Below are 23,801 nucleotides of genomic sequence, written 5' to 3' on the forward strand. Positions count from 1 at the left end.
TGTAGCAACATTCCAGCAGCGCCTGCATACGGAGTATATATCTCCCAATTGATACGATATTCCCGGGCTTGTGTTTCCTATCATGATTTCCTTGATAGAGGATTGCTGCTCACAAGGAAGCTATTAAACCAAGAGTTCCAAATGGGGAAGTTGAAATCATCCCTTCGTAAATTTTACGGACGCCATCACGAGTTGGTTGACCGTTATGGAATAACCGTTTCACAGATGATATCGGATATGTTCCTTATGTCGTAACTTCAATACCCTCCCTTTTCACGAATATAACTTACCGAATTATACAATTTACCAGATTTGTAATAACATAAGCAACACGACGGGTGACACATGTGGAACAGGATCTGCCTACCCTTCCGGAGCACCTGAGATCACCCCCAGTTTTTAGTGGGGTTCGTGTTGCTTAGTCTTTGGTTTTCTATGTTGTGTCATCTGTACTATTATTTGTCTGTTTGTCTTTTATTTTTGGCCATGGCGTTGTCAGTTTGTTTTCGATCTATGAGTTTGACTGTCCCTCTGGCATCTTTCGTCCCTCTTTTGTAAAAAGCAATTTTTGCTCTTATTCCTTAATGTAGCAAATACCATTTTTTTAGTCTTTGGTTGACATGGCCGGGAATCGAACTCTTGACCTCGAGACGAGCGCGTAACCACGACACAACCTAGGCGATTATATATACGCCCCGAAGTACGTTTGTTATAGAACAGACTATTGAACTTGAAGTAATAAGTTACAAGTGTATATATAAGAAAAAATATAAACAAGTCTAAATTGAAAACAACGTTCAAACCTATGATTGCGTTGGATAAAAACCTCAATTTTTATACGCGTGCATGCAAAACAAAGTTCTTGTTAGAGGGGTCTAAATACAGCACAAACAACATTTTCCAAAAGACCAAAAAAGTGAAAAAGTATATTTAACAAAACGCATTTGACTAACAGGTCGAACAACAATATAAATCCGCTGACGACATGATTTCTATAATAACTGGTTGAGTATTGTGAGCTTGCTTTCAGTAACTGCGAGCTTTATTTGACATTGTATTATTTATTATCGTTTTATTTGGACCTGTGTTTTGTTGTCTATTATGTGAGTATAATAAAATTAAGTGCTTTTTTCTAAACTTGATTTTTATTGTATATTAGAATAAAGAGATGTGATATGATGATCAAAGAACGAGAATGCAAACATCTATAGGTCACTGTGCGGCTTTCCACAATAAACAAAATACAGAGTATAAATAAAATGCCTCAGCGTGAAAAAATATGAAATAATTCAAAAGTGAAAACCAACGGCTTGGCCGATTTATGTTAAGAGAATAAACGAAAAAGAAATTTGGTACACAACAACCAACGTCAGCCACTCAATTACAGACTCCTGGATGTTATTATATCGTGCGTCTCTTGTAATTCCACTTATCTAGACCTATAATTTATATTGCATGTGCATGTGCCTGCCCAAGTCAGAACCTCGTCAGTGTTTTTTTATTCAAATGTCTTAATGTTTTTGCCCTTTAAGAAATTAGGTGCTGATGGCAGATCTTTGATGGTCTCCTTTCTAGAATTTGGGCTTTTTTAGTTTGCAGTTAGGTATGAGCTTTTCCTCTGTGTTGAGGGTCTGACTAACTTTTAAGTAAAGAACAGCAACAACAGTAATGTTCCTTTGTTTCTGTGTTTTGTCTAGTGTTTGTATGAATAGTGTGTAATGAATTAATACACCACATCCACTTTCTTGTCATTCTAGTATAGCCGGGTTAAATGGCGTTCCGGCTAAATGGAAATCAAGAAGGATTATTTCGCTCCTTAAACTTTTATTTTTGCAGTCCGGCAAGACCGAGCAACAAACTCCAAACCAAATGTAATGTAACATACAAACAATAACAATATATATAAGCACAAGCAATTAAAGGATTAAGAAGATTAACATATGCCAAATAGAAATAACAATAGACTAGAAGAGTAATTGATGTCCGACACGTATAAGTAAATTATTGTCTAAACTGTTACAGAGAATAAGTAATTAAATGAATAGGGTAAATGAATTTAAGTCCTTTGTCCAAGATTATGACATATAATCCGTGTAAAACACTTATGCCTAAATTTACGACAAAGTTCAGAATAATAAAATAAATGCAAAACAAGAATATACATTAAAACAATTGAATTCATAAAATGTTGTTTAAAAACTAATTTCATTGCACAGTCCAAATTGTCCGGTCATATATTCCCGCGGCCCTTGAAGACACGACCCGGGTCTTACTGTTCATCTGAAATTGTTCCGAAAGTTTCTTCTGTGGTTGTGGCGTCCTCTGTAACGATAGTTTTGGTTTGAATAGTTATCTTCTCTTGTATTTTTCCGAAAATTGTCCAATTCGTCTTCTAGTTTGGTGATTCGATCCCGCATATGTTCTTTGTCGCGTTGTAATTGGTATTGCTGGTCAATTGCTTCACATCTTTGATCGTAAATCCGAAAGTTAGCTTCTTCAAGATCAGTAATGCGTTCCCGTAATTTTTCCATATCTTTTTTATCATCTGCATCTTGTTTTTGAAGTTTTTCTAGATTGCTAACAACACTGGTATGCTTTTGATTTAATTCTTTAAATTTCTTTTCATAGTGTACACTTTTAATTTTGAATTTAACTCTCTCGGAATTCACTCGGTCGTGCCTGAGTCTTACGTTATCTATGCATTCCTTGTTATATTCTAAGGTTGGAAAGAAGTCCATCAGTTCTATAGTATTGAGTTCCGAACAAGGAAAAATTGACATAGCTTTCTGTTCTTTGAATTTTATCATTCTTTCTGCGTCACGACGTAACTTGGATTTCGATTTAACCTTAACAACTTTCACGTCCGGTTGTCTGTGAAAATTACACATTCTGGCGTAATGTCCAAAACTTCTGCACTTATAACAAAATGACGTTTTTGCTATACATTGTCTAAAATGAAATTGATTGTTCACAGTCTTTCCACAAAACTTACATAGGTAGTTGTCCATATGTTGAACATTTCTTGTCTGAAAGGTAGTTCCATGATCAGACATCTGGTATCTCCAGTCTCGGCCTAAATTTCTGGTTCTCCGCGTATCCATTTTTCTGTTTGCTGGGGGATCAGCGTCACAGGTAGAACAAGGTATCCACAAAATGCGTTGCCCGGGTCCTCCACCAGATATAGCCGGGTTAAATGGCGTTCCGGCTAAATGGAAATCAAGAAGGAATATTTCGCTCCTTAAAACTTTTATTTTTGCAGTCCGGCAAGACCGAACAACAAACTCCAAACCAAATGTAATGTAACATACAAACAATAACAATATATATAAGCACAAGCAATTAAAGGATTAAGAAGATTAACATATGCCAAATAGAAATAACAATAGACTAGAAGAGTAATTGATGTCCGACACGTATAAGTAAATTATTGTCTAAACTGTTACAGAGAATAAGTAATTAAATGAATAGAGTAAATGAATTTAAGTCCTTTGTCCAAGATTATGACATATAATCCGTGTAAAACACTTATGCCTAAATTTACGACAAAGTTCAGAATAATAAAATAAATGCAAAACAAGAATATACATTAAAACAATTGAATTCATAAAATGTTGTTTAAAAACTAATTTCATTGCACAGTCCAAATTGTCCGGTCATACTAGCATCATATGTCCTTGAATGGTTGGGAAAAACGAACAGGCATGAATTCATGATACGTTATCAGACGACATCAATATATGTGCATGGTGTTGGACATAATTTGATCAGAACTTATGCTCTGAACATAAGGATAAATGTATACATTAGGTTATATGTTGTCTGTATCTGTGTCCTCAGATCATATATATTCTACAGTTGAACTTTCCAACTTTTAGATGTTTGCATAAACATTTAAGATGTACACCTCACTTTGTTGACACATTTAGATATTTTCAGCATGATGAAAGGTGCCGATTTGTGTAATCAACGCAACCAACAGTTTTAAATCGGGGCTTTCCCACACTGCACGATGCAATCTACTTACCCTTCCGGAGCACATGCCATCCCCAATAGTTTTGTTTTAAAGGAGTGAGTGTTGCTTTTGCTTTAGGTTTCAGTGTTGTATTATGTCCTATTTTATTTTAAATGTCTGCGTTGTTTTCTTCGGTGTCAGTCTGGCCGTCTTTATCCTTTGTCCTGGAAACGTTGTTTTCATTTCACAACTTTAAATTCGGTTAAGTTATAGAATTTTCTTGTGCCGATTGTTTATGAACGGGTTAGGTCTTAGGTTTAAACAACGGACATTCACCAATCTGCTATTATATGATGCATAATCACCTAATCGCATTCATAAACGTATTTTAACAAGAGTAACATAGGGGTGTCACGATTTGAGCAGGATCTGACGATCTTTCCGGAGCACCTGGGATTACCTCGGTTTTTGTTCTAGTTCATGTTGCTCAGTCTTTAGTTTTTTGTGTAGTGCTTTGTTTTTGTATGTCTTATCTTATCGTTGTTTTTTTTACGTTTTGGCCATGGTATTTCAGTTTTCATTCGACTTCTGATCGTTGTTGTCTCCTTGGTATCTATCATTGTCCGTATCAAACCAAAGACTTTACAATTGGTAAAACTCCTTTTCCGCTAAGCACCCAACATTTAGGAGTAAGAGCAAAGACGTTTCTTCCTGAGGACTTAACTTATACTACAGCGTGTCGAATTAGTGCAAATCAAGGATTTTATACATATCATATTAACAAGCAATCTAATTAAAATATCGATCAATCGTAACTCCCTCGTATGAGTATAACGAAATCAGAGATATATACTTTAATTAGATTGATTAACAAGTTCTCGACCTGAGTATGCCTTTAAATTGCCACTGGACGTTAAACAGACGTCCATCACCATCATCATCATCATCATCCAATTTATGTAAACAGCCTTCGCTTTTTAAGAGCCTTCAGACGTTGCATGTTGTGCGTATGTACATTGAAGATGTGCTACTCATATTGATATTTTTTGTAGATTTTCACAAATAGTGAAATTTAGTTGATGGTAAGAATTGTTCGATGGAGTGTTCTCGTTTTTTACGCATTTGTCTGTTGAAGTCGGTAAATTTTGAGAGGATGGATTTTTCCTTATTTTTTTAATTTATAGAACTTGTCATTAATAGATTTCAAACAGATGCAATTCTAGCGTCATTACCATTTATATAGCCTTTCAAATTAAAAACCATGGGTATTGTAACGCCACCATTTATGTCTTTGGACAATTTTTTGTTGGATTTGAAAATGAAGATGGTAAGTGATTGTACTGATTTTATCTAACCCAAACCGACCGGAATCAGAAAAAAGAGTTTCATGTTGTTAATTATTTATTTAACAAATATAACAATGATATACAAATCAAAAAATATGTTCCTATGATTATTCAAAAGAAGTCTAAAAACACCTTTGCACATAAAATTAAATTATAGGCTTAACTCGCACCAGTGGTAGAAATTTGTCATTGAATCTGTGTGTCTGTATCTGTGGTGCACCACCATCAAAGGCTAAAAATACATGCATAATTTATGGAATGTCAAATAAAAAAATATCTGTTTTGAATAAAAATCAGGGTTATATCAGCATTTATGAAAAACTCCATTTTTAAACAATTTAGGCTTTCAATTGTTTTCCTGTTCTTGTGACAAATGAAATCCATACGGAGTTTTATTATTCTGAAATTTTGAGCTGATGGAAATCCTGATACTAGATAAACCTTCTATTCTCTAAAAACAAGACGGTTGAGAAAATCTATTCAGGACTGTTCATGCTTTGTTTGCTTTTGTAGCTCCCAAATCATATATACCGCGGTACACCTTTAATTAAAAAAAATATGGCTGAGTGGTCTAATTTAAGGTTTAGTAGTATTCAAAAAAGCGCTTCGAATGCACCTAATACAAATTATGTATTGACGAAAGCAGTGTTCGCCATTGATCAAGTCTGAATAAAGACGATCTGAATAAATATTGTGAGGCCAGCTGAGGACCACCTCCGGGTGCGGGATTTTCTCGCTGCGTTAAAGACCCATTGGTGGCCTTCGGCTGTTGTGTGCTCTTTGGTCGGGTTGTTGTCTCTTTCACATATTCCCCATTTCCATTCTCAATTTTATTTACGTGTTGTCGATTCCTCAGGCCAAAGTTAGAAACCGTAAATTATAAAGCGATGAAGCATACATTTTTTCCTTATCTTGAATGGAAACAAACAACTGTTTTGACCTCCCTTGTGAAACAAAATTTTTCTTTTCTCAAGAAACTCTATATCATTTTATTTAAAAGAAAACCCATACCCCTCCACACAAAAGATGAATGGTCGGTGTCGTAACTCTCACCAGTGGTAGATATTATGTAATCTAATCTGTAGGTTTTATTGAAATTTTCTGTTATAAAAAGTTTGAAATCATGTTTAATTGAACAATGTATCTCCCTCATGCAAAGCAAAGCTCTAATACCTTGACAGAGTTTGTGTACACTTTTTAGTAACTACTTTTGGTCCTTTTTAGTTTCATCAGCTGTTCAACGTTTATACTAGGTTTTGAATATTCAAATATTTAGGCCTCGACATCGATGGTGATGTTATAACATAAATAACTTGTAATATAAACTGATTTTTAAGTTTAATAAACGTACGATACTGAACTTTGTGCGCATGACATGTATCTGTTTAACTTGCGAATCTCATTTAGATGAGGGTAGGAATGGGGTACTCCACATGACGAATGATGGTAAATTTGACGCAAACGGTAGCTACAAAATGAGATTTGACGAATGACGATCAAAAATTAAGGCTCATTTGACCCTAACGATAGCGAAAAACGGACATATGACGCTTGACGATAAAGGGCATTCCTTCCCTCTTAGATATTTCAAATGGTCTGGTTATTGATAAATATATTAAAATGGTTGCAATTTGGACATTTTATAAATAAGTTGTGTCCAAGCGCTTTTCTGGACTTACCTCCATCAGGAGTACTTAAAAGCTAAGGATGTGCAAACACTTGAGGAGCTACAACCAGCACACAAACCAGTAGCATACGTATTTTAAACATTAAAATCATTTATCAATTTGTACTTTATAAGTCATGTGTTGCATCGTTGATGAACAGAACAAGATACCAATAGCTGTCGTTACATTAGCTTGTTTCATGTAGTAGCGAGCTCATTTTAACCCTGCTTTTAAGATAATGTGTCGTCTATTATTTTCTTAATCAAGTTAATGGTCATCCTGTTGATAGCTGCACTGTACAGGTTTTTTTATGCCCCCGCCGTAGCGGTGGGGGCATTAAGTTTTACCCTTGTCCGTCTGTACGTACGTACGTCGTTTCCGTTCTCTAACTTGAGTTTGCCTCAACCAAATGTTATGAAACTTATACACAATGCTTATTACCACAAAACACAGATCAAGTTTGAATTTTGGTGGCGTCACTTTAACCGTTCTAGAGTTATGCCCCTTAATAAATGGAAAAATTGAAGAAAAAAAATATTTTCTTCTAAATATCAAGTAATTTTTAAAATTGGAGTTATCTTCCTTTGTCCATGATTATAGTTGAATCAACTACAATCAATGCTTTATACAATGCAATGTTTAATTTTGACTTCCACTGATAAAACACAGATCAAGTTGAATTTGAGTAGTGTCAATTTAACCATTATTGAGTTATGCCCCTTTATAAATCGAAAGATTGCAAAATTTTCAGTTTTCAATCTGTAACTTAAGTTTGCCCCAACCAAACATTATGAAACCTATAAACAATATTCATTACCACAAAATTAAGATCAAGTACAATTTTTTTGTTTCCGTTTTCTAACTTAAGTTTGCCTCAACCAAATGTTATGAAACTTATACACAATGCTTATTACTACATAATACAGATTGAGTACGAAATTTGGTGGCGTCACTTTTACCATTCTTGATTTATGTCCCTTTATAAACATAAAAATTGCTGAATTTTTCGTTTCCGTTCTCTAACTTTAGTTTGTCTCAACCTAATGTTATAAAATTTATACACAACCGTTCTAGAGTTATGCGTGTTTACAAATAGAAAAATTGCTGAATTTTTAGTTTCTGTTCTCTACTTAAGTTAGCCCCAACCAAATGTTATGAGACTTACACACAATGCTTATTACCACAAAACTCAGATCAAGTTCAAATTTGGGTAGCGTCACTTTTACCGTTGGGTGCGCATGTAAAACTGACTCTGTTTTACTAGTAACTCCACCACATTTTCTGCCTGTTCTAAGTCAGGCTATCTGGACCATGTGGTTTTCATTGTTGTGCGTCTATTTTTAAGGAGTTGCGTGCTGGTGTCTGGTGTGGAATGTTGTAAGGTCACTATTTTTGGTATTTTCTGTTATCCTGTTATGATAAACTGTTTGTCACTATTGTTCCTATCACTTCAAGTACTAATACTGTGTTATACCACTTACCTCCTGGCTCAAAATTTCCCCTTGGCTGTGGAATATATTTCTTTCTAGTAAATTCCTGACCACATAGCGTGGAGATGCTGACTTTGTCACATTGTGTTTTTGGTCTTTCGGGTGGTAGATCTGGCTGTGGACTCTCGGGATAAAATATTCCCATGGCTGCAAAGTATGCAGTATTAATGAAATGTTTTAAAATAAAAACAGGTTATCAAACCGTTACTTAGTGAGCAGTTTTGTAGCATTAGCAGTAACAAGTTAACTTATATTTGCAAAATAACGTATCATGCATTTATTTTGAAAATAGGCCTCGGATGACATTTTTCAACGAATATAGTACCATAACTCATCAATGTCATGTCAGAAATTTATAAAAAAAAAACTAAAGGGAGGGTATTTTCATAGATATAAACCAGTCATCAAAGTTTCATGAAAACTGCTCAAAGCACGTTTGAGTTATTGTCCGAAAACTGGAAGATCCCCCTTTTTTAATGAATAAAACCCCATAACTCGGAAACATAAAATCTAAAATTTATAAAAATCCAAAGGGAGCTTGAGTCAAAAGATATAAACAATTCACCAAAGTTTCATGAAAACTGCTCAAAGCCTTTTTGAGTTATTGTCCGAAAACTGGAAAATTTCTCTTTTTTTAATGAAAAAAAACCCATAACTCTGAAAATTAAATTCTAAAATTTATAAAAATCGAAAGGGAGCTTACGTCAATAGATATAAACAATTCAAGCAAACTGGTTAAAGCGTTTTTGGGTTATTGTCCGACAAGTTGAAGTCAGACGGACAGACGGACGAACAACGGTATACCATAATACGTCCCCTAAACAGACGAAAACAGTCAGTACCCAGTAATAACTTGGAGTTTATTTAGACGCTCCAGAAAGATTGGTGAATTAAAATAGAGGAAAACGTGTTTTTATTTTATTTGGTAACGTTGAAATCGTGTAATTGGATGACTGTTGAACCAAGATATTTGTGCCACGAATGGCATTTGTGTACGGTTGAGAACTTTATAAGCCCACTTCAACTCGTATTACTTTTGCTTTCTTTCTGTGAAAATGAAAGAATATACCAAGGGTAGTCAAAACTATAAACATCAAAACAGGACGAATAATACCATGTCGAGAAGAATAAATAGACGACAACAGAACACTAAACAGAAAAAGAAAGATTATGCAACAGGAACCCAACAAAAACCCGTGGTGGGGATAGGAAGTCCCTCCGATGAAGTCAGGTGTTTCAGAAAAATTAGAAAAGATACCAAGGAGGCAATCAAAAACCAAAAATCGAAGAAAGACAAACAACACAATGGACAAAACTGTTTATAACATAAAATACTAAACAGAAAACTGAAAATAAACGCCCAACAGTTCATGCTCCACTATAGGGCCACCCATCGTGTTCCTCATTATAAGTAAGAATCCAGTGACAAGTCGCATTCGGTGATGTCATAAATGAGGAAAAGAGGGGATTAAGTCTACGACAAGTGGAACATATCCCTTGCCATTGGTACAGAGGGAGAAACATTGACAGTCATGTTCCAGGTCATATGCTATCATGTCCCTTGCCATCGGAGGGAGAAATTACTGACACAAGCATGTTCCAGGTCACATGCTATCATGTCACTTGCCATCGGAGGGAGAAATTACTGACACAAGCATGCTCCAGGTCACATGCTATCATGTCCCTTGCCATCGGAGGGAGAAATTACTGACACAAGCATGTTCCAGGTCACATGCTATCATGTCCCTTGCCATCGGAGGGAGAAATTACTGACTCAAGCATGTTCTAGGTCACATGCTATCATGTCCCTTGCCATCGGAGGGAGAAATTACTGACACAAGCATGTTCCAGGTCACATGCTATCATGTCCCTTGCCATCGGAGGGAGAAATTACTAACACAAGCATGTTCCAGGTCACATGCTATCATATATTAACTATTTCACTTACGCTGATGTGGAGCTGGTATCCTTTTCTTCCTTAACAAATATCTGTGAGGATTCGGCGCTGATGGTATTCTTGTCTACGAATAAAATATAAAGTTCAATAACAACAGTTCTTAACATTATCAATCAAAACATTCAACAACATATGATATGTGTCAGATTAAGTTTATTTTATTCATGAACGTCTATGGCCTATATCTATAAAATTCTAAGAGAGTTACATGTTTTGTTCAACTTTTTGTCAGTTGTTCAAGGTTTTTCATCTGAAAGACCTTTTTAGAGATATAACATATCTCATTCATTGGCAATATTTTTTGTATTGAGCAGTACGTACCTTTGCGACTTTTAATGTCTGCAAACTTTTTGTAATGTTGAGCATTGAGCGCTTCTTTTAATTTTCGGGATTATTTATTTGTAATTTTTATAATGTTTCTAGAGATAACCTATTCCAAGTAAAAAGGTCAAATTTATATCAAATTAGTCGTTTTCATTTTGTGATAATGAAACTATACAAGATGTAAAAGAAAATTCTTCGAACTTTCAATATTTACTGGAATTCGGGATCAATGAAAACAAGCTTCCGAGTTTCTTGTAATTTTCATAATTGATTATATACATTTTAATTAATATCCAGCTGATATAAGAATGCGTCCATGGACACATACGCAACTGCTAAACTAGTTCTTTAGGAGTAAAATATATGCCATAATTGATGATTTCAGTTTTCGCATAGTGACTTTCCCATTTTTAGAGATATAACATATCTCCTGCATTGGCATATTGCGTTGACGTATCTCAGAGAATACAACAAACCAGAACATGTATCCATTTTGTCAGCTTCACAATAAACCAAACAAATTCTTTAACAGGTTCTCTCGGAAGAAGGACTGAAATCATCACTTCACAAGTTCTACGGTAGCAATCACGAATCGTTTTATCGTTTCAGAGCCTCAACTTACCAAGACAAACTTAACTCTGTCATGGTTCCAACATGTCACCTCAAATCTAATTGACATTATTATTTGTTTAACTATGTTATTAGGTTCGGATCCATGATTTTGAAAAGGGGGACTGGCAAGCCAACGTTTGGAGTGATACTTGTAAAAAGTTTATGCATTTATCATATATATTGCTCCATAAGGGGGGCCCTAAATCCGCCTCTGGGTCTTGACCGTGACATTTGTTCTATGTGATATGAATTTAGACTCGCATAATATACACCATGCATAGCCCCTGTCGACATTTATCACTCTCAGTCTGTTTGGAGTTCACGTTATTTTGACTGTTTTCATTCCAATAATTATCCTTTTCGTGCATTATTATGACACATATTTAAATTCCTATTGTGTTTGTGGTTCCAAATATTAATTAAAATTTTCAAAGAATTTGGTCGAAGCATGCTGAAGTCGGAACCGATCCTTTAATTAAGGGCCATTATATGTGATAAATGTATAATATGCAAAGTTTACCAATGTTAAGTGCCCTTTAGGCATTGTGATGAATTATTTAGTAAATTCAAAATATTGGTCTGAAACCTTATATTAAGTTTCTGCTTTTTTTAAAGACGTAACTCTGAAAAATATACGTCAAATGCACACAATTAAATCTCGACCTACCTGTGTTTAGTGCATGGTTTCTAATTGGTTTTACTGAAACTTACTCGGGAGTAATAAATCAATTGGCAATTACAAAATGATAAAAAAAAATAGAATTAACAATAATATTAAAAATGCAATTTACAATTATAATAATAATGAGATATAAACGGCCCCGAAGTAAGACGTTGATTGATTCGATTGATTGGTGTTTCAGTGACGCCACTTTCAGCACTATTGGCTATTTCGTGGTGGTCTGTTCTTATGGTTGCGGAAGTTGGACTGCCCGGATAGTCGAACGTACCTGCCACGTGCGGGGCTCAAACATGATCACACCCTCAGTATTGTCAAACTTGTGATACGGAAATTGAACTACTTAGACCACCGAGGCCCCCTTGAAGAGATTGAAACAGTTCTTATTTTGTAATACATACGGTATCACAGATAGGTAGAAACATTTCCTCCTTCACGTCGCACGTGTTTTCAGGTTGGTCAAAGGGAACTACAATAGAAAGCGACATTAAACTTAAAAACAGAGTGAACAAAAATTATTATTTAAAATAATTGATCGAGAGAAAGGGATGAACGAATATTCCTGCAGTATAAACAGGAATTAAGTTCGAAAAGTTTCATTAATTAGAAGAGTTCCTGGAAATCAATTCGTTAAGTTGGTATAGCTTGAAAAGGACAAACGCACAGACGAAAACCTTCGTGAAGCGTTTTGAAAAAAAACCAATTAATTTAACAAAATCAATTTACTTTGAATGTTATTTGAACAACATAACCATACAATATGTGAACAGCAATATAATATTTGCACAAATTAATTTGATCATAGCAACATAGCTCACGGTTTGCATGACACAAAAAATTAATTTAAGATATTGATACAAAATGACACAAGACATTGTTGTTTCAATCAATAGAAAAAATATATTAACATCTAAAATCACTTAACACATGCTATACTTTTAAAATATGGTAGATATCACTATCCATAAAACTGATAACTAGTAAGGATGTGTCATAAAATTAATAAAATGATAAAAACCAGATTAACTGACATGTATACGTGACTCAACTTTCTCATATACTTTCGCTTGGATAGATGGAATGTCCAAATACCGGTAAATACGGTACTACAGAACATTTAACCCACAGTTATGATAAACATGTATCAATTACTATCCAAATAAGAGGATGTTAAAGCCATCACACGTATTGGAGATTGCCGACTTGTACAGAGAGCAAATTTTCTGACCTAGCAAAATTTTCAATGGGAATCTTAACTATCAACTCCTTTTTTTTTGTCCTGTCCACCAACTTCTCATCCAATATTTTGATTTTCTTTGATTATTTTCCTTTTTTGGAATATTTTCAAATGTACTTTAAGCAATCAACAGAAAAAGAAAAAATATCCAAGAAATTCTAGAATCGAGGAAGATCAGAGCTAACTTCAGAGAATTAAACTTTGTACATGTTTCATATCATTTAGACTCAAAATGCTTCAAATTTGTGGATCGCGGATTACCTGCAATGTAAAATGTTTTAAAAGTACAGTGTGTCTGCTAGCTTACCGATTCCTTGTGCTAAAACATGTTTATCTTGGTTTTTGATCAAAACTCTGACATCCGGAGTTCGATGTTCAAAAGATGATGAATAAATAGTTTTATTCTGTGTCTTCTTTTCCATTTCATTTGGATAGTTCTTCCATGTATTAACGCTGCAGACGGGCTGAAAAAGATAAAGCATGATTATTTATAACGACTACGTGATTCTTACCATAGTTGAACATGGACTACACGGTAATTTTCTTACAAGACCGGAAGTGCTGAGAACAACCGATTACGTACATCAATAAGTTCCTGGTAATCGACTTTTATTTTTTTTATCAATTAAATATCAAGAAAAAAAGAAAAACTTACTTAAAGTAGGAATCGTTTTTCTGTGCTTTTTCACATACAATAAACGATTTCACATACAAATAACAATTTTACAAAAAGGTCACTTCATAGTTATGCCGTCCCGTCGCACTTATATTTAACCCCGTTACTCATACTTGCAATTGGTATGGGGTTCAATTGTACAATCGTCTATACATTCTGACACCATTCTATCTTAATTTGAAAGCTTTACAGAATCACTATCTTCTAAATGAAGACACCAAAATAACAATTCATTCGAAAAGGGAACCCTGCAAGAAAAATGCAGTTAATCAATAAATTCAACTAGCTTACCCAGTTACCCTGTATTTGTTCCCCCAAAAGAAATGGACTGATATACGATTAAACTACCACTTTTATCTGAAGGTGTTCAATCATATAACTTTTCAATACTAAGAACTCCATGTAAAGAATAACTCGCTCTTGACATATTTTAATTTTCATATCAAATTTCTTCTGACGTAATTTATATTTAATCTTCGTTCTGTCAATTAGTATTATGTCTTGTAAAAGGAGGTCCTTCAGAAATTCATGCGATTGTGAGATAACAGTAAGAAACTAGCATAAAAATGTATATTTCTGTATTGTATATATAAAGATATGACAATAACAGAGATCATCCACTTCGCTATTTGAAAGAATTTTCAAATAATACCAAAGAATGGACAAAGATTACATCAAATTCGGAAATTTTTGGGTGGATTTATTATTGAGATTGTTGAAGAACGGACAAAAATTAATAATTGCAATTTCAGATAATGATAAAATTGAGAATGGAAATGGGGAATGTGTCAAAGAGACAACAACCCGACCAAAGAGCAGAAAACAGCCAAGGCCACTAATGGGTCTTCAACACAGCGATAAAATCCCGCACCCGGAAACGTGCTTCAGCTGGCCCTAAACAAAAATGTGTACTAGTTCAGTGATAATGCATGGCATACAAATAATGCTATCAAAATTCAAAATTCGAGTTTTTATTTTTGTGAAACATATTCCGTCTCAGTTCTTGTAACAATAAAACCATGACAAATATTTCTGAATTTACAGTAATCTGAAGAAGAACAAAAAAGATATGGATTAAACGTCCATGAACAAAATATGCAGCACCAATATAGCAAAAAGGTCATTATGCATATCTATATTGATATTCTTCAAACGTGAGTCCACGACGGTGCAGTAATGGAAGTATTAAAACAGACTGATACCAAGGGCAACCGAAGATCTGAATATTGACACATTATCTGAATACACAGTATATTGAAGGATTTTTGTAGGAAATGGATGGACCCAGCAGTTATTATTTACAACCATTTTTAAGAAAAGATCGTGTTTCTGTGATATGAAACCTGCTAACCTATTGTCGTTAGCTTCTATGTCATTCGGTCTATGATGGAGAATTGTCTCATTGGCAATTATACCACATCTTCTTATTTTCATATGTACTAGACATACACGCCAAGTCGGAATGATAGCGTAGACTGTAGTAATAGATTGTAGGAAGAAATGTCAACACACACGTATTCTTTTTCAAACTCCTAAATGACGTGTGCTTTACAAAGAAGTGTACAATACCAATTTCAAAGAAATGTGTTAGACCTGAAAGAAGAACATACTTCTTGTTCTGTGTTTCAACCCTAAATGAAGCCGATGAGAAAAGGCATCGCCACACTAACGATTTTTTGTTATAAAGCTGAGTTGTTCGAGTGGTCTTAAGCATTGTACTCATTATAGAGGGGTTGTCACGATGTCTCATGCGCATAGGTTCAATCCAGCTCGGAAAAAGGGCAACGATTTACTACTGCACATTTAAAGTCCTATTGTTGGACTTCATGTGTTGTAGATCTTCACAAAGAGCGTGGACAGCTCCAGGTATTTCATTGATTGGATTTTGATTTTGTTAACGTTAAGTACATTAACTGCTGTGTAGATGATAACCTCCACAAGTTAGGGTATCGAGCTATGTATATGTTGAATGATATGAATTGTTTAAGAAGGAATCATAGTATTTATAAAATCTTAATATGAGCATTCTGCACTATTTACTTTGTTAAATTTGATTTCCTAAAATTTGATAAGGACAATAAACTTTATTTGAACTGTGATTTTTGTGTTTATCTAACATTTGATAACCACAATAAACTACATCGGCACTCTGATTTTGTGTTTATCTTAGTTGAACTGAATGATCTTTTAGAGATTGTTCAAAATTCAATTGTACAATTCCATTAAAAGGCCACGTACTTGAGTAAAACAAACATTATTTTCTGGATTAAACCACTTCAAAGGGCGATTTTCACTTTAATAAGGTATTTGAGAAATCAAAATCTTTACACACTTATATTAAAAGTTATTAATGTGTTATTAAAGTGGGTTTCCTTTCAAATCAGCAACAATGTGCTGACAATTGTTCTTAAGTATATACAATGTATAAGGAAAAACGGATATGCAAAGTTCCTGTCTAAATCATTATCTTAATTGTATAGTTTTTGTATTGATGCCGCCATAATGTTTGCAATTGTGGAACAATTCAGCATTGACGATGTATTCATAAAGTTTCGAATGGTATAATATTCTAACTTATTGTCAATAGACAAGTCTTTCTGACACAAACGTTTAGGTAAAAGTGTTTTTAAAAACCATTCAACATCAATATTGTATTGAAATAAGGGCTTTGTTCATTGTTGAAGGCCGTACGGTGACCTATATTTGTTAACTTCTATGTCAATTTGGTTTCTGGTGGATATTTGTCTATTTGGCAATCATACCACATCTTCTTATTTTTATATTCAAAGTTTATAACAAATTATTTGGTTGAACTTCGAATTTTACTCCGCAGAACTCAGTATCACTTAGCAACTGCCCATAATTTCATTGTTTGTTTTCTAGTCCATTGCTGACAATATCGGAGTGAGAGGCGATGTGATGATTATGTTTTCTCATTTATATAGATTGTGACAATAAAATCGTGTTTGGTATCGTGTAGAACTATTTAGTGTCCAACTCGATAACAAAGAGTCGTTGGGTACTAATATATCAATTTATCCCTGATAGTAAGGGATTCACACCCAACTTCACGTACAGTTTTCAAGGTAGAAAATTCTAATTTTCAAACTCAAATAATTATTGGATACAGTATAGTCAGTATTAATTTAAGTACATTCATAAAATTGACATATATATGTATACAATACATAACAAATGACCTACCTACCTATAATTACCTTTATGTTTTCAACAAACTGAAGGTGTGCTGGTTTATCAGGATTTTGATTTTAGTTAGTAAATCGTGCTTTTTTCAATTTTAAATATATAATGTTTGAAATAGTAAAAGGAGATGTGGGGTATACGTCTTTAAAATTGCAGACTAACGACAAAAATAACCACAATACGTCCATACGGCTTATATATGGTTAAATTTTATTGAATTTTGAATCTGCGGTGTATCTATTCCTCCTGCAGATTTCAGCCAGAAGTTTATTATCTAATCTAAAAAATTTACGTTTTCTATGTGTGTGCATGTTTTCAGAATTTTGAAATCGGGTAAATGAAATTTTATATGTTTTTAAACTACATTTTCGTGCACGGTTTGTATGGTCAACTCCTCCCACTTAGGTACACATACTTATGATGTATAATAATAAATTGTCATAAGTTAGATTTTTAATGAAAAATTTTACAGATGGAAAAGTAATATTTGATCTGAATTTTTATATACATGGTGCATACAAAATACTACTCAACTTCTACACTCGAACTTAGTTCAGAATCAACCTCTTCCGTGTACAATGTATACTATGACACACCGTCTTACTTATAGAATGAATACTTGCAGGATAACAACAAACACATGTCTATCGATTTAGTATTCAGTGCCCGGAGACTTTGCGGGCATACTTTTGTATAGCTTTATTACATTTTTTTAAAGGCTTAAACATATTTGTCACTGGTATTTAGGAGAATCTCTTACAACGGGTTTACAATAAGACAAACAAGCTTAAAGCTTTATCAAAGTTGGTTTTTTTCAAAGCACACATGCAAGACTACACTGTACGTAAATTTATTGACGTATGCACATGCATAAATGCCTTTGATTCGTGTTTTGAAACGGCACTACTATACGTTATGCATGGTGTCGTTTCGAACACGGACGGATCTCTCACCTTATTGTTAATTCTTTTGATGTGGAATATCTGTTTTGAATGTGGATTATGATATCTGTCATCTAAAGTGGTGACAAGGAACGGCGGACTGTCACGAGGGGTACGGGAGAAGTCGATTACTTTGTATCGAATCTGGTTTTCGGTTTGCCACTTCGAACTTGGATATCTGTTCCTGAAACCATACAATATTAATTAACATATATCTATATTACAAGTTAATTTAGAAACCTTTCAAATTTCTTAATAACATTTAGGTTACGACCCTAGAAACTACTTGTGGTGAAATTAGAAATCAATTAAAAATGCATTTTCAAATTCTTGTTTCAATGCTCTGATTTTGTCCAAATCTATTCGATGAAAACAGCATTTTCCTTATAGTTTTTGTTTGAATTTGTAGGAAAGTACAAATCAATACAAAACGAAAATCGTTTGGTATTTCTTTCAGTTGTCTTTGAACTATAGTTATTTTTGTGCCTCAAAGATTTCGAATTTTGATGTCACACGAGAATAAAATCCCATACGGAATTATGTACAGTCCTATGTATATGTAGTACAAATATTTCTGCGCAAATTATGGTTTATTTAGTAACTTTGACCTAGACCTTTGAAATATCAACCTCAACGTCAATAGGGGTCATCGTTTTATTATACATATAAAATGGGAGATGTGGTATGATTGCCAATGAACTAGAGTTAAAATGAAGTGGTAGTAAGCAAAAATAGGCCATTTTACGACCTTCAATAATGAGGAAAAATCCATACCGTACAGTCGGATATAAAACGCCCTGACATGAAAAATGTTAAAACAATTTAAACAAGAAAACTAACCACCTAATTTATAACGAAACAATGTGCGAAAAACAAATATGACGTACAGACATGAACAAACGACGACCGCTGTTCTACAAAATTCTGACTTGGGATAGGCACATAGAGAATGTGACGGGGTTAATCATGTTTGTGAGCGTTCAATCCTCCTCTAACCTTGGACATGCAGTAGTGTAACAGCTCAACATAAGAACAAACTAAAAATCAGTTGCAATTGGCTTTACTCAAAAGATTGGTACGAGACGCAAAAACAAATAATATAAAAACAATAGACATAAAGCACCGAAATAAGAGTACTCGCAGTTACTGGAAAGATAGTTCAAAGCCAATAACAACTGATGAATAAATCATGTTCTCCCAGACTAAAATATCGATCAGTACACATCCAACGGATTTACTGCGGTGTAAAGACGTCATGCATAAACAGTCTAAGAAACGCATGAAATTTAAGTACATTTTTAGTAACTGCATGATCTTTGACATGCTGACCTTAAAATCAACAGGAATCTTCCTCGCATCGTATGTGAGCATATATCCAAGTAAGGTTACTATCAGATATTAATTAGTTGAGTTAGCGTCCAAAAACAAAAATGACCAAAGGACTGACTGACTGACAGACAGGTCAAAAACTATATACCCCAAACTTTGTAGTTTATGGTATAACTAAAGGCTTTCAGAACCATGAATCACTCGCCCGGTATGTCTATTTTTAACGCTAATAGCCAAAATGGCGTAAATATGACTTATCAAGGACACTAACTCCAAAATGGGTTCGCAAGGATAATAGTACAAAATCAAACACTTTTTAGACAAAAAACAAGATACAAAACACAAATGATGTGAACATATATAAAGTTAGATATCCTCTCTATATATGTTAATGTGTAAGAATATGAATGGTATATAGAAATTGAACTGCTGACCCGTTAATAATTTTTACCGATGTACGTTTGATTGTTGGTTGCTTGACGTCCAGTGGCCAATATTTCATGCATGTTCAGGACGACCGATGTACGTTTGCTTTAGTTTTATAATCCTGTTTACACTTCCTATTAGGAGTTTACAATCCCGTATTTGTATGTTAAATTTGAGCAACGCTGGTCATGTTTGTTGGCGAATAAAAATCTCAGATATTACTTATAAACTAAAACCATAAGGAACAATCTTAGGAACCAAAATTAGGTTCAAATTCGTTTAGTGGTTTCAGAGGAGAAGACTTTTTTTTTTAATTTATACCGACGACGACAGACAACGGACGCCAAATGATGGCAATTGCTCACCCGATGAACTAGAAAAGGGTATCAATTACTTATCATATTGTGTTAATGCATTACTTTTATGTTTGAAAGCTCAGTTCAAACCGAAATTACAACAACAGAACACAATAAAATAATTTAAAAAAATGTTGAAAGGAAAGAGAAAACATTTAAGACAAGCAAAACAAACAAGTATAAAACTAAAATGAAAAAGATAACCGAGTTATTAATTAAAAAAAATCTACACACATTTCAGTGTACAAAAGCAAAATTAAGTATTTTTTAATATGTTCCTTACCAGTCTTGACCAATTGTTGTACTACTCCTTCTAAACACTGGAATGGCATGGATCTTATTCCTCCTCAGGGGAGGGTGAACACACGCCATTCTTTAATATTTATATCCCAACATTTTTCGTCCCGAGTGATCACAATATTTTCACTGCGTTCCTTGATACGTGATATCGTTTATTGATATGGAGCGAGTCTGGTTGTTACGTGTGGAATTAAAATAAAATTTTATCAACTAATTTATTGATTTAACTTATTGAACCGCTGCTTGTAATAAAATGCTGTCGAAATAATACATGATATTGTGTAGTTTTGTAAGTAAAACCACAATGGGGTTTGTATAAATATTGTTGCAACTCAAATTTCAATGCCCGCCTTTGACAAAGGCCACCTTTTGGCACTTTATTTTTGATATTCACTACATGGAGAAAGGAAGTTTAATTTAAAGAAACTATCAATTTAAAGACTTCTGTGAAATTGTGACCCGAACATAACTCTATTGTTAGATATTATTGATTTTTAAGTTAAGGTAAATTGCATTGTATTAGGGAAAGAATTACAAACCGATTTGACTTTGCTGTTATCTCGATAGGTTTGTTATACGTCTAAAGCTTATTACAAATCGTTATTGGTCAACAATGTTATATAATGTAAAAACGCATCTTGTAAATTTCAGCAAAGACTTTATAATATGATCTAATATGAACTGTCATAAAAGATTAAAAAAAAACACTCACTTGACTGTGTGTTCTCCAAAGATGAATGGCAGTTTGTTTTTTCCGTCTTTTCGTCCTTCCTTGCATACTGCTTCGTTCCTTTTAGCTTGTACTTTCGCAATTAAATCAGATACCCTGTTTGATAAGTAAATTTGATTAAAACGTATTAAGCCAAAATATAAGCAAAAGTTCTCACTTGATTCTTTTAGCATCTTTAGTAAATATATTTTCCGATTCTTAATTGAACTTTTACATTTTTTTTAATTTTTTCCGGTTTTTTTCTTCTTGTCTTTTGAGTTCTTGTGTAAAAAGTAAATTAACAAAAATACCGAGCTCCAAGGAAAATTCAAAGCGGAAAGTCCCTTACCAAATGGCAAAATCAAAAGCACAAACACATCAAACGAATGGAAAACAACTGTCATATTCCTGGCTTGGTACAGGCATTTTCTTAGGTAGAAAATGGTGGATTAAACCTGATTTTATAGCTAGCTAAACCTCTCACTTGTATGACAGTCCCATAAAATAAAGTAAAATACTTACCATTTATGTCTTGCATAAGGAAATACATTTGGTCGCTTTAACTTCACTTGATGGTCGCGTTCTAGCATCCTATCTGGTAGACATTTTCTACATGGTATAGTACGACACTCGGCACATCACAGAAAATTAATCAAAAGTTCTTCTATTCTTGTCAATCATTATTGTAACCACTGACAAACGATGTGTTACGTCACAATGCTTAAGCTGTATTTCTGAAGACGTTTTCGTGCATCGCATAATACCCTACGCGTGATAATAAGAATCGTTTATCAATTCTTTGAACTATGCTGTCTATATTTAGGATTTCAAGGATTATTGTTTAATTATGACATAGGAAATTTATTTGATTTTGACATCCGTCATCCATATGTCGATATTTTCTTGAGAAAATTTCAATGCTTCAAAAGACAGTTCTTTAATATTGAATTTCTCGTTATCAATTGTCCAAGAATGGTCTTATTAAATACCATTTCAGTGGATTATATTCACATTGTAGTAGATTTTAAATTAAAAATCCAGTGGTAAATAAATGAGATGGCAGCTTCGAGTTTAGGAATTCGGGTTTGCGTGAGAATAATATATACTAAATTGTTGCCAAAGCATAATAATTCGAAAATGAAATAATCTGATTTAAACACAGATCTTGTGCCCATGATTCCAGTACAAAGTCTCGTAAGAAAGGCATAGATTTTAGCAGGATTAAAAAAGACATCGTTTTAGACAGAAATATTATATTGTTAAACTGTGTATGTCTGTTTTAGTCGAGCAGCACGTTTACCATAGCTTCACATTGGATGTATAGTCATATATGCAATGTACCATTTTCTGTAGGGAAAAGAAAACTAGAACTATCACACACCTCCAGTTTTATTTCAATATGAGACAAAACTCGTACGTGTTGAAAAATATATTTATTACCTTATTTGCACTGAATATTCAATTTTCTATTTTTATACCACATACTGAACACTACACAAGCATGCCTTACCTTGTTTTGGATGAATTTATCCACTCTGAAAATATTCCTTATTTTACGATCATCCATACTTAAAAACAAGGAGAGAAGATATAAAAGGAGCAATAAACAATCATAAGACGAAGAAAAACCGGCAACACCATGGCCAAAAAAGGGAAAAGATAAATAAGTCCAGAATTAAAATATATAGAAAACTTTAAATTGATCAACATGAACCCTACCAAAATCGAATAGGAATTCATATGTTCCTGAAGGGTTTAGGCAGTAAATGCTCCAGGAGGGGCACCAGGGGCGTGGCTACCCGGAGGCACGACAGCACGTGCATCCACGTCGTTTTCACAAAAAAAAACAAAAAAAAAACCCCAGAGAGATCGAGAAAGAGAGGAACAAAGTTACCATATAGGAATTGGTCTTTCTATGTATGTATTTTAAAAACTACCCAAAGAATGAAAGCAAAAGGAAATTTTTAATCCTATAAGACATGTATACTGCAACTGGTGTAAATTTAGCGGAACTTTTTATATTACGGGCATTGTTTAGAAAATACCAGCTATACATAGTTGTCGGTAGCACCACCATAACGTATACTCGCCTTGAGGGCAAAACAAAGCAGAATCCCTTTAGGGTTAACAAAAAAACTTGAACATTACTATGATTATTTTCCGCTTCGCCCCAAAGCACACATCTTACTAGAACGAAGACTCTTCAACTCGTATCAATCCGGGAATAATGACTGTTACCTTGTGAACTAATTCAAAATTTACTAAGTATGTAGGTCTTGACAACACGAATAGTTAAAAAAAAGTACACATTTTCAAGTAGATGTATTACGTACTTATTTATTTTACACAAAAATCATCTTGTATATAGATTCGATAATAATAATAATAATAATAATAATATCTTTATTTAGAGAGAGTAACTCATTTGGATTACACCAATTTTCAATAAGGCTCTCTTAATACAATAATAATTACATTAAAAATAAACAATACATATTCAATAATAATGATAAATAAAGATGTAATACAATTTAAATACAATAAACATTTATTATATATGGCATTACAGTACAAATATCATGGTAATGTTAAAAGT

The 23,801-nt window shown here is 33.8% G+C and overlaps 1 protein-coding gene across 2 annotated transcripts; it reads right to left on the reverse strand.

Annotated features, from left to right (window-relative positions):
• Positions 1-5,335: 5,335 nt before the first annotated feature.
• Positions 5,336-21,897, reverse strand: LOC127700541 (uncharacterized). 2 transcript variants are annotated; one of them, XM_052204084.1, is made up of 8 exons: positions 21,728-21,897; positions 21,209-21,322; positions 18,098-18,269; positions 13,572-13,728; positions 12,429-12,496; positions 10,404-10,476; positions 8,447-8,602; positions 5,336-5,530 (listed from the first exon to the last, which is right to left on the reverse strand). In XM_052204084.1, the coding sequence occupies exons 1-8, from the start codon at positions 21,793-21,795 to the stop codon at positions 5,445-5,447; spliced, it is 894 nt and encodes a 297-aa protein (XP_052060044.1). In that variant the 5' UTR covers positions 21,796-21,897; the 3' UTR covers positions 5,336-5,444. The 2 variants fall into 2 exon arrangements, with proteins under 2 accessions (XP_052060044.1, XP_052060045.1); XM_052204085.1 differs by lacking the exons at positions 21,209-21,322; positions 21,728-21,897 and adding an exon at positions 20,480-20,885.
• Between the last annotated feature and the right edge of the window lie 1,904 nt (positions 21,898-23,801).

This window comes from Mytilus californianus, unplaced genomic scaffold, assembly GCF_021869535.1.
Source record: "Mytilus californianus isolate M0D057914Y unplaced genomic scaffold, xbMytCali1.0.p SCAF_5, whole genome shotgun sequence".
In the NCBI taxonomy this organism is placed as follows: Eukaryota; Metazoa; Mollusca; class Bivalvia; order Mytilida; family Mytilidae; genus Mytilus; species Mytilus californianus.